Here is a 14,875-nt window from a genome sequence, read left to right on the forward strand (position 1 = left end):
CAACTGTGCCATTTCCCATGCCCAGCTCCTCAGGACCATGTTCACTTTGTGTGCATTTTGCAGGGTCCTCTGTATGCTTCTGGTCCAACCAAACAGCGAAGTCCTCTGGGTTGGCCTTGCAGCAAGGGCATCCCCAGCCCTCTTGGGACCTAAGGACCACCAGCAGTGCCTCAGTGCCCTGCATGGTCTTCTTTGCCAGGTTTATGAACCCACCAAAATCAAAATTTTTTAATTTCCCTGGCTGCTTAAGAACCAGTTGTCTGTAAACATTTCTGGGGCTTTGGAGCTCTTAAATCTTGCTTAGAAAACAGGGCTTAGTCACAAAGTTTCCTTCAAAATGCTGTTGCACACATGAAATGAGGATGCTTAGATATCAGTCGTGCACTTGAGTCCTTTCTTGGTAAGAACTTGAGAAAATCCCACAATATCTGCCCTCACAAAGTAGGAAAAGGGTGTCCAAGGCAGCAGGGAGCTGTGAGGAAAACCAGAGCGAGCAGTGGCCTGACCCAGTGCTTTGTCCCATGCAGGTGGCGAGAGAAGAATTTCTCCTGCTGTGCCCAGGACAGTAACGTGGTGATAGAGAATGGCAACTACAACAAATTCAAGACAGGTGAGCAGGGCAAGGAGAGCAGCTGCATCCTGCTCAGGGTGGTCTCTGTGGGATGGTTTGGTGATGGGTGTCCATACTACAAGGAAGGATGCAGTCTGGGTTATCTCAGCCTCAGACCCCTGAGCGGCTCAGTCCAATTGGCTCTGCTTCAAGCAGAGATTGGGGCAGACACACCCAGATATCCCCTCCACTACTCTGTGATGCTGTGAAAAGAGACTCTGGAGGCACTGAGCACTCTTGGTTCTGCCAGGCAGGGTGGGATTGGCTGAGGACCCTCCCATACACCACATTTCTTCATCCATGGAACTATTATCCTGGCAAAATGACCCAGCCTGGGCTGCATGCATTTTCAAACAGGTTCTGTTTGCTCACAATGGCTGTCAGAACAGATGCAGATGTTTTGGTAGCTCATTGTGTGTCTCCTTTTCCAGAGCTCAGTGACATGCCTGCTGTCCTGGCTTGACATGGGCAGAGAGGGGATGTGGACCTGCCATCTTGATGAGGCTGGGGAGACCAGCCGGGGGGCTCAGAATCTACCTGGTGAGGAGGAGCCATTTGCCCCTGTGGCCCTGCTGGAAATGAGCACCAACCTTCCTCTCCTACAGCTTTCCTCACAATTCCTGTGCCTGGCAGGGATCCTTGGGGTGTAGGAGAGCACAGATGGAGTTGCAGCCATGAAGAAACAGTGCACTGTGGTGAGATGCAGCATCCACATGGGAGCCACCATCTACCCCTGAGACCATTGGCACCCCACAGGGCAATAATTCCTTCCATGTGTAAGCCCTGTTTCCACACATGCTGCAAACATCTGAGCATCCTCCAGTCCTCCTCATTCTCAGGTGCCCAGATTTCTCCTATCAGACCAGCCTCTTCTCCACACACTACCTCCCTTCCTCCCTCCTTGCAGGTGTCCTCCATTCCCAAGAGCACACTATCCCCACCATGATGGTTAGGTGCTGCTGGCTGGGTCATTGCAATTGGCACCTTTCTATAACAGAGGCAGGGGCAACTTTGGTTTTCCTTTCCCCATTCTTGCCCTGCCATAGATTCTAACAGGACAGTCTCCTCCCCTTGTCTGTGGGTGAGGGCATGTCATTCTCATGGGGGCTAAAGGACTTTTTAGTGTCTTGGCCATGTAGCCACTGGGACTATGACCAGTAACACCACTTTTCTTCAGAAGAATGGAGTTGAATTTGTCCCACCAATTGTGTCCTGTTTGCATTTCCCTTGGGAAGGTACACCTGTACTACAGCCTGGGATTTATTCCAATTTTCTCTTCTCCCAATGGCTGCTTGCACACAGTGGGGAGGGGGCCTATGCTCTGTAAGGGAGATGTAAACATCTCTCAGGTTTAAGCCATATCTTTCTACTTGAACAGATAATATGTTTTTTGTAAATTGTAAGTGATGTTTTAAATACATTTTGTCTCTCCTATCCTGTTTTGTTCTTATTTCAGCAAACTGGGAAAGAATACAGTAGTTTTTATCTGATCCAGAATATAGATGTTTTCTCATACATGAGCCTTTTGTTAAATGATCACAAGTGAGAAAGAAGCATTATGTTTCAGAGTTATCTGTGCTGAGAAGCACCCAAACCTTTCCAAGTTGCAATTTTGGAGTATTTTGGAGACTATAAATGCAAAAAAGGAAGCATCCTCCTTTGGAAGAAGACTAAAGGGCTGATGAATTGTTGTAGAGCAGCTCCAGGTCTATGAAATATGGGGAGTGGATGGTGTTAAATCCCCCTCCCCATGTCTTTCATACATAGCTGGTTCATAACTTGTCATGGGTACCACTCATGTGGAGGTATGTGAGCAGCAGAAGTAGGAGATGGGGAGTGTGAGATTGAGCGTGGTGTGCCCCATGGGCTCTTCAGCCTGTCCCTTGGTGTTCAAGTGAGGGACTTGGCTGTGTTCCCCCAACTGCTGCCTTTAATATGCATTGGGAAAAGCCACCTTAATGCTCTTTGATCCATGTATCTACCTGCTGCTTGGCCAATATGCACTGCTAACTCCCTGTACTCACCCTTCTTATCCTCAGAAGCCTTGCCAATTAGAGCTATGGTCTCCTTTAATGCCTCACACTCTGTCAGATCTCAGCTACTATTTTTGTTGCTTCACAGCTAGCAGGGTCTGGTAACCCTGTTAAGCTCGTGGCTGGTCATCTGACTCCCACACACAAACTTTTCACCCAACACTTCCTACATCCAGTGATGCAGCTCAAAACTGACAGGAAGATTCAGCCTTTGCCATAGAGGACAAGCAACGGAGAATCCCAGACTTCAGTGTTTTTACTTCAAAAGAAAAGATTTCAATTAATTTCCAGTCCAGGTTCACTGATGGTTTACTCCCCACTGCTGGATACTCTCACCAGGAGTTGCACTGTGCAAGGAGATGTCTTGTCTACAAGAACCCGGGAACCCTGAGCCCACCCTTCCCCCATGCGATGTCACCACAACTGCACAGTGCAGAACAGCCTCCCACAAGCCACTTGATGCTTTTTAATTGGAGTATTTCACTTGGACATAGGTTTTTTCATGTTACATTGTTTGGTGTGAATACAAAGAGGCCAGCAGATGCTAATACATAAGACACACAGGTACATGCACACAGAGTCCCAGTGTCCCCCAAACTTATGGGGTGCCTGGGAAGCCAACAGAGCTGTAAGTGGAGGGATGAGGGTGGTGGTGGCAGGGGAAGATGACCCAGGACAGCTCTGAAAAACACTGCTGTGCTGCATCGTCTGCTGAGTGTGCTATGGGAGGCAGGGGTGGCTGGAGATTCAGAAAAAGCAGTGATGGTGTGGTGATGATAGGCATGTGTCTAAGGACAGGTGGGATCCCTGGGACAGCTGGATCATGGCAGCTGGGGAATGGAGAGAAATGCCAGAGATGGACGGTAAGAAGGCAGCTGGGCTCCCAGTCTAGTCTGGGTTGGTGTAACCATGCTCCTATCACCAGAGCACTTTGGGTAGGGGATGATGGAGGAAGGGGATCTCCTAGCAGTCCTGTTTGGCTGGTGGATGTTTCCGTGCAGCATCCCATTCGCTTTGATGGAGCAACCAAAGTCCTAAGTAACTGCTGCATCACACTTGGGTGTCACAGTCCTTGCGGTCTGGTAGACAGTGCTGCCAATTCTGCCTGGCACACCATGGTGTTGGAGACCTGAGCCCAGCTGAGCTTAACAGAGCAGCATGTGACATCCCACAACATGGACTTCTACAAAAGCAGTCAAACCCAGCACAACACACAGGACCAAGAGAGGTCTCAACATCTACTGAGATCCACTAGGTGACACCAACACCAGATCTTGGTGGACAATTGTCACCTCTCCTGATACCCCACACCCACCCATGTGCTCCTTTGAAGCCTGGATTTTGGAAAGGCACACCCAGGCTTCTTCCCCTGCATTCTCCCAGACACAACACAGTTTCAGCCTCTTCTCTGCCAGCAGGTCCCATCTCTGCTCCAAAGTAGACTGGTCTGCATTGTGTGGCAGATGAGACAAACAGCCAGTGGATGAGTACAGCCAATCAAAGATAGAGAAAAGCCCACTGAAATCTAGCATCTACCCTTGCTGTGAGTGATTCAGGTCCAGCTGCGACTCATGATGAGCTGCTTTATACAGAAGCACACACACAAAGCACAATAAAATCATCAGCTGGTACAAACCCGGTGGCCAAGTTCACATTTGAATTACAGCTCAACATAGGCTCAGCCTCAGTCGTCCAAGCATGGGGTGTTGAAAACTCCTACAGCCATACTGAAGCTTGCAGTAAAAGTCCTCCCAAGGTTAATTTTTCTGGACACAGGGAGCCAAAGGAGATAATTCATTTTCCAAGCTTCCCTTCCAGCTGAGCCCTTAAGTTGGGAAAGATGTGCCTTACTCCACCTCTGGCAGTCATGGCTCTTGGGGAATCCCTGGGCAAGGGATTGTTTTGCAGGTTGCCCTCAGCCCCGAGTCAGCATCCAGATACTGGCACAAAATGCAGGATTTTTTTTTTCCTTTTTAATATTTTAAAAAATAAATAGAAGAAGAAACAAAACTTTAAAATTTGTTTTTTAAATATTTCCAGCATTGCACAGATAGCACTTTAGTACTCTAGCCTGCTTGATCAGTAGTTTGTTTATTCTGATTCCTAGTTAAAATGTGCTCCTCCCAGCCTGCTTTTTCTTTCTGTCCTTCTTAAGAACACAGTGTATTCTTTTGTAATGACAAAAAAACCCAAGCCCTGCAGTGTTCATTGGACATCTTTCCAGCACAGGTCAGGGCTGTTATTCCTCTTCAAACCTGAAATTCCAGAACTTCACCAAAAATGTGTTAGCATCCTAACAGCTCCCATATTTGAGAAAAAAACCAACAAATGAAAACAAAGCAAGCCACACACAGACACACAGACACACACAAACACACAAATCCTCTTCCAAGAGCCTTTGTGATGCCAACCATTGGGTTCAGGCAAACTTCCTGCTGTAGTGTCTTTGCCTTGGTCATTCTCTGAGAGCAGTGGCGTCCCCTGGAAATCTTTCAGGGGTAGGATGGAGTTGGGATGCAGGGTGAGGAAGGCGAATAGGAAGTCAGAGATAGTCATCTTCGCTGGAAGGGGAGGTGGGATTGGAGCCCTCAAGGTCAGAGTCCAGTGAGCTCCCTGACGGTGTTCGGCTCATCTTCCACATCTGGGAGGCAAAGTTTCTCGCCCAGCTGCACGGGTATCCCACAGCCCTCAGCTGGTGAATTAGCCCCATGACCAAGTGCCAGTGGCTTCTTGCAGTTCACTTGCTACCCTTTGCACTCCTCTGTTTGCTCATGGCTGTTAGCATCTGGCTGATGTACGAGGTCAAAAGATCATCCATCTTGTACCCCTGAAGAGGAGAGAGAAGATGTTACCAGCCTCTAGAGCACAGTTTAGTTTCTGGCTTGTGTCTCCTGAACACATTGGCTACCAGTTGACTTTCAAGTTTTCAGGCACATTCTGACCTGTGCCACCATTCTCCTTGGGTGAAATGTCACCACCACAAGGAACACTGTCCAAACATAATTTGCAACATGGAGATGGAGGAATTCCCTGTCCCAAGATGCTGCTGAGGCTAAGGACATAGGGAGCTTTGGATAGGACATGAATTTTCAAATGACCAACAAAATACTGAATGCCTCAGATTAGCAACAATTAATTCAGAAGGAATTTTTATCCTTCATGCTTTGGGTTTAAGATAGTCTAGGATGAGGTTTGTTACTGTGATTGTTACTAGGGACAAGCTGGGTAAATGATATTGGTTAAAGGGCTCAAGAGTACCCCCTGAGCCCATACCAGCTTTAATGTGTTTTTCAGTCCAGTGATAGGGAGCAGTCCCCCATGCTACTGACATGACAACATCCCAAGCATCTTAGGCTTGCTTGTATGTTGGATGATGGACCAAGTGAGAGCCCCGATGAATTAAGCAGAGCTATAGGAAATTCAGAAAAAAATCCCCAAAAAAGCCAAGCATGTCAGCAGCTCTTCTGAGAGACCACTTTCAGCCCAGAGAATCCTTGAGACACAATTTGCTGCCAAAGTCAGGATTTGGTCTAATCTTTAACCCTTCTTACCAGGGAGGTCTCACAGAGCAGCTTGCTTCCTCTCACCAAGTTGCCAATGGTTATGTGGAAGTACGTGTTGCCACTGCTCCAGTTGGAGATCTTGGTGAAGGGGTGAGTGATGAGAATATCCTGGTGGGAACACAAGACTGACACTCAACATGCAAGAGCCTCAATTTCCATGAAGGGCTGTGGGCACTTCTTATGTCCCTGTTCACTTCCCATCACAGCAGACCAATGATGTCTACTGTGATGAGACTCATGGGAATGGCAGTGAGATGCAAGACTCCAGATTCTCCAGAGCTTGTGAAGGACTGCCATACAAGAATGACCATGCAGGTGGTGGAAGTAACTAGTAGGATCTCATTTACTCCAGCTCCTGTCCTATTGCCTGGGAAAGGATTATGGAAGGAGTGTGTGTATCCTCCAGGTACAGGCCCTGACAATTGATGCTCCCATTCCATCTTTTGTTGAAAAAGGCTGGGCTGGCTCTGTGCAACAGCGAATTTCTGCCTCTAGAAAGCTGTTGGTCTATCCAGCCTTTCTAACTAGGCTTAAAGAGAACTCACTGAGTTCTGAACAACACTCTCGTTGGGATGTCTTCTGTGAGGGATTGGGGACTGGGCTCAGGAGCATCTGGTGAATACCCAAGTTTTGCTTACCTTGGTTTTGGGATCAATGAGGCTGACTCCATGCTTATTGATGGCAATTAGAAGGATTTCTGGATAATTTGGCTCCGTAGTTTGCTGTTGGAAATGAGATGAACTGGTTAGGGGATGTGTCAAGCAAAATCAGACCCCTTCCTATTTCCTCTCTACCTGTCTTCTCCTGACTCCATTGGCATCTACTGTCCTTGATGGAATGCTAGTGCAATGGCTGATGGTCTGGATTTGGTTTGTGGTGGGTAGAGACACATTCATTGGAAAACCACAGGTTCCCCTTTGCCTTGGCAAAACAAAGAAGGGTTCTTGTGTGTTCAGCAGCACAGCTGTGGGAACAGCCCCAATGACTGAGATATGCTGAGGCTCTACAGTGCTTCTGTCTGTGTAAAGAGGCAGGGCAGCAATGAACAAGTGTATTTGCCCTTTACTGATTACACTTTTTCCCTGTTTCATCAGAATTGACCCAGTCTGGTTCAGATCAGCAACCCCTCTGTGGTACAGGGCTCCTGATCTTGGCTAAAAGCTGCCAGAGAACCCCCAGGGCAGTACCTTCACTTCAAAGAATGCTGATCCAAATGTAGGCCACTTGAAGATAATCTTTAGAAAGGCAAGCTTGGCTTCTTCTCTTGTTTTGCCCGCGTGTTTGTTGTAGTATGCCACGATGGACTGCAACAGAGAACACAAAAGAGATGGAGCATCTGCACTACCTGGCACCAAGGATGTTAGCAGGGAAGGAACATCAATTCCACAATGATAGACTCATAGAATAGTTTGGGCTGGAAGGGATCTTTTAAAGGTCATCTAGTCCAACGCTCCTGCAGGACCACCTTCCACTAGAGCAGGTTACTCTGAGTCCAGTCCAGCCTGACAGTAACGTTTGGTTCCAGGCTCTGTTCCAAAGAACACTTCAAAGAAGTGCTGACTAGCCACTGGAGCAGGCTCTGGAACCAAGGTGGGTCCTTCTTAGATGAGCTGAGCTGGTGACTCCATTAAACGGATTATAAATTTTGATTATCCAATTTATACAGCAGAGGAGACTGAGAGACCTTCAACCCAGAGATGCTGATAGCAGACAGGAAACGGAAAGTACTTATCAGACTATTTCTTCAGAGTAAGACACTTCTAATATTTAAAGGCTCGGCTGTCTGCCCCTGTGCCCCAGCTCACCCTGAATGTTTCCATCTGGCTTTGTAGCCACCACTATAGCCACAGACTCAGGACAAAGAAAACCCAGGGCAAGGCATGTGTATATGAACATGCATATACAATTTCTCCTCTTGGTGGTGCCAGGGAGGCTGAAACTCTGATAAGGCTCAAGAAAAACCAGGGGTCACTCATTCTGGCAGCCCAGCTTCAACAGTGAATGTCAGACCAGTCACCTGAGAGACTGGGCTTTCCCCAGCCAGGCCTGGCTTTTGAATCAAGCTGCTGGCTTACCCTTTTCCAGTCATCTGGAGAGAGCTGCCGGATGAGGTCCTGAGGCACCAGCTCCTTCAGCAGCTTGGGGATGCTGGGGAAATAGGACTTGTCATCCTCAAACTTGACCCGGTAGATGAGAGCCGCCAGCTGCAGGACCTCTTCCCGTGAGCACTTGTGGTAGCCACGCAGGTACTTTGGTAACTCCTGCATGGAGAAAAGAACAGCTGAGAGGTAGAGAGGAGAGGATGTCTGTGGACCTTCACCTTTGGATGTTTAATGGAGTTTGTGGAGGTATCCAGCCCCTGGCTAAGAGGCTGTGCCCTGGGAACATGTGCAGATGGAGAAGTCTTTGCAACCTACTCCTAAACCCTCCCAAGTCTCCACAGCTATTGCAGAGCCCTGGTGTACCTGGTAATAGTGGAAGATTGAGTCTGCCATCGAGTCTTTTCCAGGCGTTGTGTTGGTCCACAGTTTTTTCATGAAGAACACTTGGTAGGTGAGGGAAGGCACTATACCTATGCAAATGAAGCAAATATATAAGAGCAATGGTGTGAGTACCAGCTGGCAATTGGTGTCTGCATCCAGCAGTAGCCATGTGCCATCACAACCTGCAGGGATGGGGGCATCCACAAGGCCAACTGGGCTCTGAGTTTGCAGAACAAACCACATCACTACCATGCAAAGCTTTAATAAAGTGGAAAAAGTGTTTGGATTCACTTGCACAGCTGCACTTCAGTGACAGTGCTCATGCCTAACATAGGACAGGGGAGTTGTATCCTGGAGGCACCTGTGTCTTGCAGTCACTGGTAAAATCAGTAGAACTGCAGATGGGGTCAGTGAGGTGAGATGAATCCCACCACTGAAACCTTCCTGCAGGCACTTCCTGGAGAGCTGCCCTTCAGGAGGTGATCCTCACAAGGGCCAGGACTAGCCTTGGAGCAGAGGTTTTGCTGCTCCTGGATGGACCACCTCCCAGGTGATATCCCGAGGGATGGTACAGAGAGCATACCCCCATCAGTGTGGCCCAACAGATCACAGAATCATTGAGGTTGGAAAACACCTCTAAGACTGAGTCCAACCATCAGCCTAACCAACCTAACACTGCCTGGTCCACCACTACACCACGTCCCTAAGCACCACATCTACACTTTTTTGAACACTAGAGGACAGTGAATCCACCACAGGCACTCACAAAGGCATTGCAAGGGCATCATCACAGCAGGGTGCTGTCAGAGACTGGATGTTGCATGTCTCAAAATATCTTGGAATGGCAATGCCTGTGTCTGCTGGGAGGGACCAGCTGGGCTTTGCTGAAGGTGAGGCCTTTAGCACCCTGCTGCACCCCAAGAGCTGCCCCAAGGCCTGGCTGAGCTGTCAGTGCTGGACTCTGGGGGTGGCAGTACTCCCCTGGGCCCTGACTGGCCAGGTGACCAGCAGTCCCACCGAAGGGGCAGCACATGAACGCCTTGGGGCTTCCGTGGCAGAGCATGAGCTGTAGGGCCATAGGAGGGCTGTGTTAACCATAATGGAAAAAAGTCATTACCATCTTTTGCTGGTCTTGCTTTCTTTATCCAGTCTGTCAGGTGTCTCACAAAGTCAAAGAAGAAATCTCCCTCTGGCACGCTGATGACCTGGGGGCACAGAGCACATAGTCACAAGGGCTGAGCAAGTGAATTAGAGAACTGAATCACAGAATATCCTGAGTTGGAAGGTACTGAGAAGGACTATTGAAGCCCATATGCTGGCTCTGCAGAGGATACCCTCAAGAATCACACCATGGACCTGACAACATCGTCCAAACACTTCTTGACCTCTGTCAGGCTTGGTGCCATGACCACCTCCCTAAGGTGGTCGCCTTTTCCTAATATCCAATCTAAACCTCCCCTGACAGAACTTCAGGCCATTGCTTTGGGTCCTGTCACTAGTCATCATAGTGAAGAGATCACTGTCTACCCCTCACAAGGAAGCTGCAGACTGCAATGAGGTCTCCTCTCAGTCTACTCTTCTCTAGGCTGAACAAGCCAAGTGACCTCAGCCGTTTCTCATATGGCTTTCCCTCAAGGCTCTTCACCATATTCACAGCCCTCCTCTTGATGCTCTCTAAGAGCTTTATTTCCTTCTTATATTGTGGTGCCCAAAACAAGTAGCAAGACACCACAGGCAGGGTTGGCCATTGCCCTGCCTCCTGTAGCTGTTGTTCACTGTTTTGTGCTGCTTACACTGATGTGTTATAAACTGCTGATGCGAGAAAGCCACTGCCAACACCTTGCTTCAGGCTCTGGCTCTAATTTCACTCATTACTCCTTATTGCAGCTTGTTTCACCAAAACAGTTCCTTTCCTTTTCTGATGACTATCTCCATAGATTTCTCCCAGTTGCCAGAGGCAGCTCTAAGACACACATTTTTCCTATTTAGTCCTTTCTTATAAACCCAAACTCAGCAACAGGCCAGGAGAGCTTGGCCTGTCTGTATTTTAAGTCCTTTGGGGTGACTGCTGGACTGCAAACCTCACCTGTATCAGATCAGATCTGACTCAGAAACGCCACACAGCTTGTACAGAAATGCTTCTCACCACATGGCTCTACCAATGAGTACCCACTGACAAGTGGGTTGTCCCAAGTACCTCAGGGCTACCTCAGCCTCTGGGTGGGTCACTCACCTTGTCAGAGATTTTGACAAAAAGGCTGAAGCCCTCAGAGGACTTCAGGAGCAGCCTGTTGGAGATGTTCTGGCAGAAGTCCTTGGCTTTCGTGCTGGATTCCACCTCAAATGCCTACAAAGAGAGGAAAATCACCATCACTGTCTAAGGGTTAATTTCCACTTTTTGCTCTCTTTGAGGAGCTCCAGGTGCCCTTGCACAGAGGGATTGAGATGCCCACCACCAGTGAAATTAGTGACATTGTAATTGTGGCTCTGGGCATTGGAAGGGATGTCTGCAGGAGCTCTGTCATGCTATTGCTCTACCATTGTGCTTTGTGATACTCTGTCCTGTCCTGGTTTATCCAGAGCTGTCCAGGCAATGCTAGAGATTTTTCTGATTTAACAGTGAAGTCTCAGAACTATTTGTTTGAGGGAAGAGGGGTGGGAAAGACACAGTGAGAGACCTACAGACTGATTTCTCCCAGCCGTCCCACTCCCACTGATGATGAGGAGGTCAGATGCCTGGCTCAGAGCGGGTATAAGCCAGATTCCTGATTTCTAGATAGCTGAATAGAGGGAAAAATGACTCCTGCTTTATTGAATCTGAAGGGTGGGATATTTAAAGGACTGTCCCATTTATATGCATGTCCCAATTCTGGTTTTGCCTTTTGAGCTCTGCTCAGCATTTATATTGCCTCAGTTTTGCTCTGCCAGCTTAATGAAATTCAGTTCATAGTAGTTTAAGGAATTTAAGATTCTGACCACCACATGACTGTGTTAGCCTAAACCACCAAACCACCAGGATCTGTGTTCCACATCCCACAACAGTCTGATCTGGAGCTCAAATGCTCAGCAGCACTTCAGTGCAGATGCACGTTGTACTAGAATGCTGCTACTCTACCCAGTCCACCTGGTGACTTCCAAGGCCAAATAGATCCCAGCAAACCCATGACAGCAAACCCATCACAGGCATCTCATTGCCTCCTTCTACTGGCTCTCACACAGATGCATGTGTATAAAGCAGTGTCATGCTCATTGCTGGCCATGTAGGAAGAAATGCTCAGATTGGTGAGAAAACCCAAGAGTTCTCTCAACTCTCCATTAGAGACAAACAAAGGCATGCACATCCTTTTCCTTCCATGGGTGTGGACTGTTTTACAAATAAACCCACAAGGAAATATAGGAATTTAATTGTACCCAAGGGCATGAGGGAAGAGAGAGATGTAAGCCTCATAGGAAGACTAATCAGTAGTGTGAGACAGCAGTATCTGCAAGAACATGCCTACCTGCTGGCATCAATATGACTAGTTTTCTTATCAGCATGCAAGATTCTTAATGAGAGGTTCCTCAGTGCAAGTATGATTTCTGTGTCCTCTCAGGTCAGAAGGTATAATTTTAGTCACCTTCTTGCCAGTGCTGCAATAGTCTGCCCAGTCCCAGGGAGCCCCATCATGGTACCCCCATGGGTGTCATTGGGTGGACAATATCTGTTGGTCTAGGCTCCAAATAACTGAGAGCCAAGGCTTCTGAGCTACTGTGAGTGAATGGATGAACCCATCCAGCTTCCCTCTTTCTGCAGTCATACTATAAAGTCTCCAGTGAACACCAGCAGAGCACCCATGTCTTGAAAAACACAAATTGCAACAAATCAGAGTAGACAAGGATGGATTTTCCTCATAATGCTTTGGCCCACAGTCCTCTGGAAAGGCTGAGGTTTTCTCAATCAGAACCTATATTAGCCTGTTCTGAGATTTTAATAAGAAAATTGACAGCCATCCTGACAGAAAAATAATTTCCTTCTCTCCTATTTACCTCATCAGTGTCATCAGGGAAGTAAACCTTGTGGAAAATTTGGGTAGTTTTGTGTTGAATGGCTTCCACTTCTACCAGATGGGGTGGGTATTTCCTGGATCCATTCCTGCAAAACAGGAGGTGGCAAGTGTCACAGCATCATCAAAGCAAGAATCCTTTGTTTAAATCTTCCCTTTTAATACATACTCTTTTTGCGTAACTTCAGTTAGTTTCTTAATATTAGATTTCTTTTCCTCCCAAAAAAGAAGAAAGTGACTTAAGTGGACCTGGACAAAGTTCATTAATTTCTATATTTCTGCACTGCTTATCAGCAACCCAATTGTCCCTTTCAACAAGTTTGGTGGAATGGAAAGAGAGGCTGTGAGCTTTCACTGTGCCCCCTGTTACCACAATATCTTCTAGCTGTATTTTCTCACACATATTTGCATGTTGTGGTACAGTCAGGACTAAAGGATCTTTTGTTTCCATACCTCAAGGCTTTCTGGAGTCTCTGGATGCAGTCTGCTGCCAAGGGGTGATGTTTCCGGGATTGCAGGAACCTCTGGACATGGGGCAGGAGGATGTTACTCGGAGGGAAAAGGCCTGTACACAACCACAGCAGCTCCCAGCCTTTCTCTTCACTGTATCTGCACAAGAAGAGACCCAGGACGAAAAAAGTCACTCATGGCACAGCCACTTCAGATCTGCTTTGCCCAACACAGTTGAGGGCATTTGGGCCAAGAGGAACAAACAACTCTTACTTGATGTGGTTGTCTGTGAGCTGCTTGAGGGTCTGGCAGTAGATTTCATCCTTCAGGGGTTCGGCTTTCAAGGCACCTTCAAATATTTGGTCTGTCAGCTCATTGACTGAGCGGGTCCTTTTGGATGGGTAGTCACCCATATATTTCAGCACGGGTGAGGGTAGGAGTTAAGGATCAGCTAACTGGGATATTTGGGAAAGCCTCTCTGTCAGTGATGTTGTTAAAGACATCCTACACATGATTACAGAAGTGGCTATGAGGGGATATTCAGGTATCAAGCCATGTCCCCAAGGCCATGTGGACTGGTCTGCATCCACACTGACTGGGGCTGTGGCCCTTCACAGCAGGTGCATTTTGCAGAGAGTCAGCTGAACCAAGACAGAACAGTGCCAGTGAGTGTGGACCAACAGGACTCAATAACTAGTCCTCTAATCCTCATTTATTAAGAAACAGACACACTTCAGATTTCAAGGATGCTCAAGTACAGATTTGTGGTGCAGACCCATCTCCAATCCTATGACATGGTCCCACAGCCCTTAACGGGGACCACAAGCCTTTCTGTGGGCTTTGCTTGGGGTCCTAAAGAGCCTGTTCAGCCCTTTGCCTGTCAGACCTGTTTCCCAAGGGCACTTCCAAGCAGAGGAAGGATATCAATAAAGGCCATACAGGCTTCTTGGGACAGCTCCTCGCTGCCCAGAATCTTCTTCAGCAGTGGCTGTTTGATGGGCTCCCGTGTGTAACACCACAGCTTGTCCTTTCCACGGCTCTTGGTGATCATGACCCGGCTGAGGGTGTGCTTTGGAGGTGGTCTGGTGGAAAATGCAAAGCCAGAGTTGTAGAGATTACAGGGACAAAAGGGATGGCTTGTGATCAATGTTTTACCTAGGAAGGTTGCTCACAGCACCTGGCTAATGAACTCCTACAGCAAGTGGGACATCACAATTTAGCAAGGATCCAGCTCCAGTTCTGCCCAAAGATAAACACTTGTACTTTCCCATGGCTCAGAAAAGTGTCTTACAGACCCTACCCAAGTACTGACACCACAACCACCTACCCTATCTCAAAAGGCTTCTAACCACAGGAAGGATGATGGCAATGAATGGTCAGGGCAGCCACACTGAAAGAGTATCACCTAGCAGTACAAGCCTACCAAGGGGAAGACATCCCAGAGGATCTGGTCTGCCTGTTTGGATTGCCAGCCCATCCAAACAGAAGTGGGAGCTTTGGTCATCTGCATTCAGCAGTGGTGCACATTTAAATTTTTGGAGCTGAGGTGAAAATGCCTATATAGTCTAAGCACATCCTCTCATATAATATTAAGTTTTACGTTGTTACACCTCCGCTGAGAAGAAATCCTTTATAAAACCTTGTCTGTGGAAAACCTGCAGTTCAAATGCAATGACCTAAACTGGAGGTTGCA

At 47.8% G+C, this 14,875-nt stretch overlaps 2 protein-coding genes across 10 annotated transcripts in view; one reads left to right on the forward strand and one right to left on the reverse strand.

Annotated features, from left to right (window-relative positions):
• GDPD4 (glycerophosphodiester phosphodiesterase domain containing 4) overlaps window positions 1-2,044 on the forward strand; it is a 37,206-nt gene extending 35,162 nt beyond the window's left edge. For all 8 annotated transcript variants that reach the window (XM_085066790.1, XM_085066754.1, XM_085066763.1 and 5 more), the window contains 2 exons: window positions 528-610; window positions 1,042-2,044. In XM_085066790.1, coding sequence (XP_084922916.1) covers window positions 528-610; window positions 1,042-1,073 — 115 coding nt within the window. In that variant the 3' untranslated portion in view covers window positions 1,074-2,044. The remainder of the gene's footprint in view (window positions 1-527; window positions 611-1,041) is intronic.
• A 1,045-nt stretch (window positions 2,045-3,089) lies between these two features.
• Window positions 3,090-14,875, reverse strand: part of MYO7A (myosin VIIA) — a 64,566-nt gene continuing 52,780 nt past the window's right edge. For both annotated transcript variants that reach the window (XM_085066810.1, XM_085066802.1), the window contains 12 exons: window positions 14,107-14,264; window positions 13,456-13,609; window positions 13,186-13,341; window positions 12,716-12,821; window positions 10,923-11,036; window positions 9,807-9,894; window positions 8,672-8,778; window positions 8,282-8,467; window positions 7,394-7,510; window positions 6,845-6,928; window positions 6,195-6,314; window positions 3,090-5,470 (listed from right to left, as the gene is read on the reverse strand). In XM_085066810.1, coding sequence (XP_084922936.1) covers window positions 5,381-5,470; window positions 6,195-6,314; window positions 6,845-6,928; window positions 7,394-7,510; window positions 8,282-8,467; window positions 8,672-8,778; window positions 9,807-9,894; window positions 10,923-11,036; window positions 12,716-12,821; window positions 13,186-13,341; window positions 13,456-13,609; window positions 14,107-14,264 — 1,480 coding nt within the window. In that variant the 3' untranslated portion in view covers window positions 3,090-5,380. The remainder of the gene's footprint in view (window positions 5,471-6,194; window positions 6,315-6,844; window positions 6,929-7,393; window positions 7,511-8,281; window positions 8,468-8,671; window positions 8,779-9,806; window positions 9,895-10,922; window positions 11,037-12,715; window positions 12,822-13,185; window positions 13,342-13,455; window positions 13,610-14,106; window positions 14,265-14,875) is intronic.

Source organism: Lichenostomus cassidix, chromosome 1 (genome assembly GCF_008360975.1).
Source record: "Lichenostomus cassidix isolate B80296 chromosome 1, HeHo_3.0, whole genome shotgun sequence".
NCBI lineage: Eukaryota > Metazoa > Chordata > Aves > Passeriformes > Meliphagidae > Lichenostomus > Lichenostomus cassidix.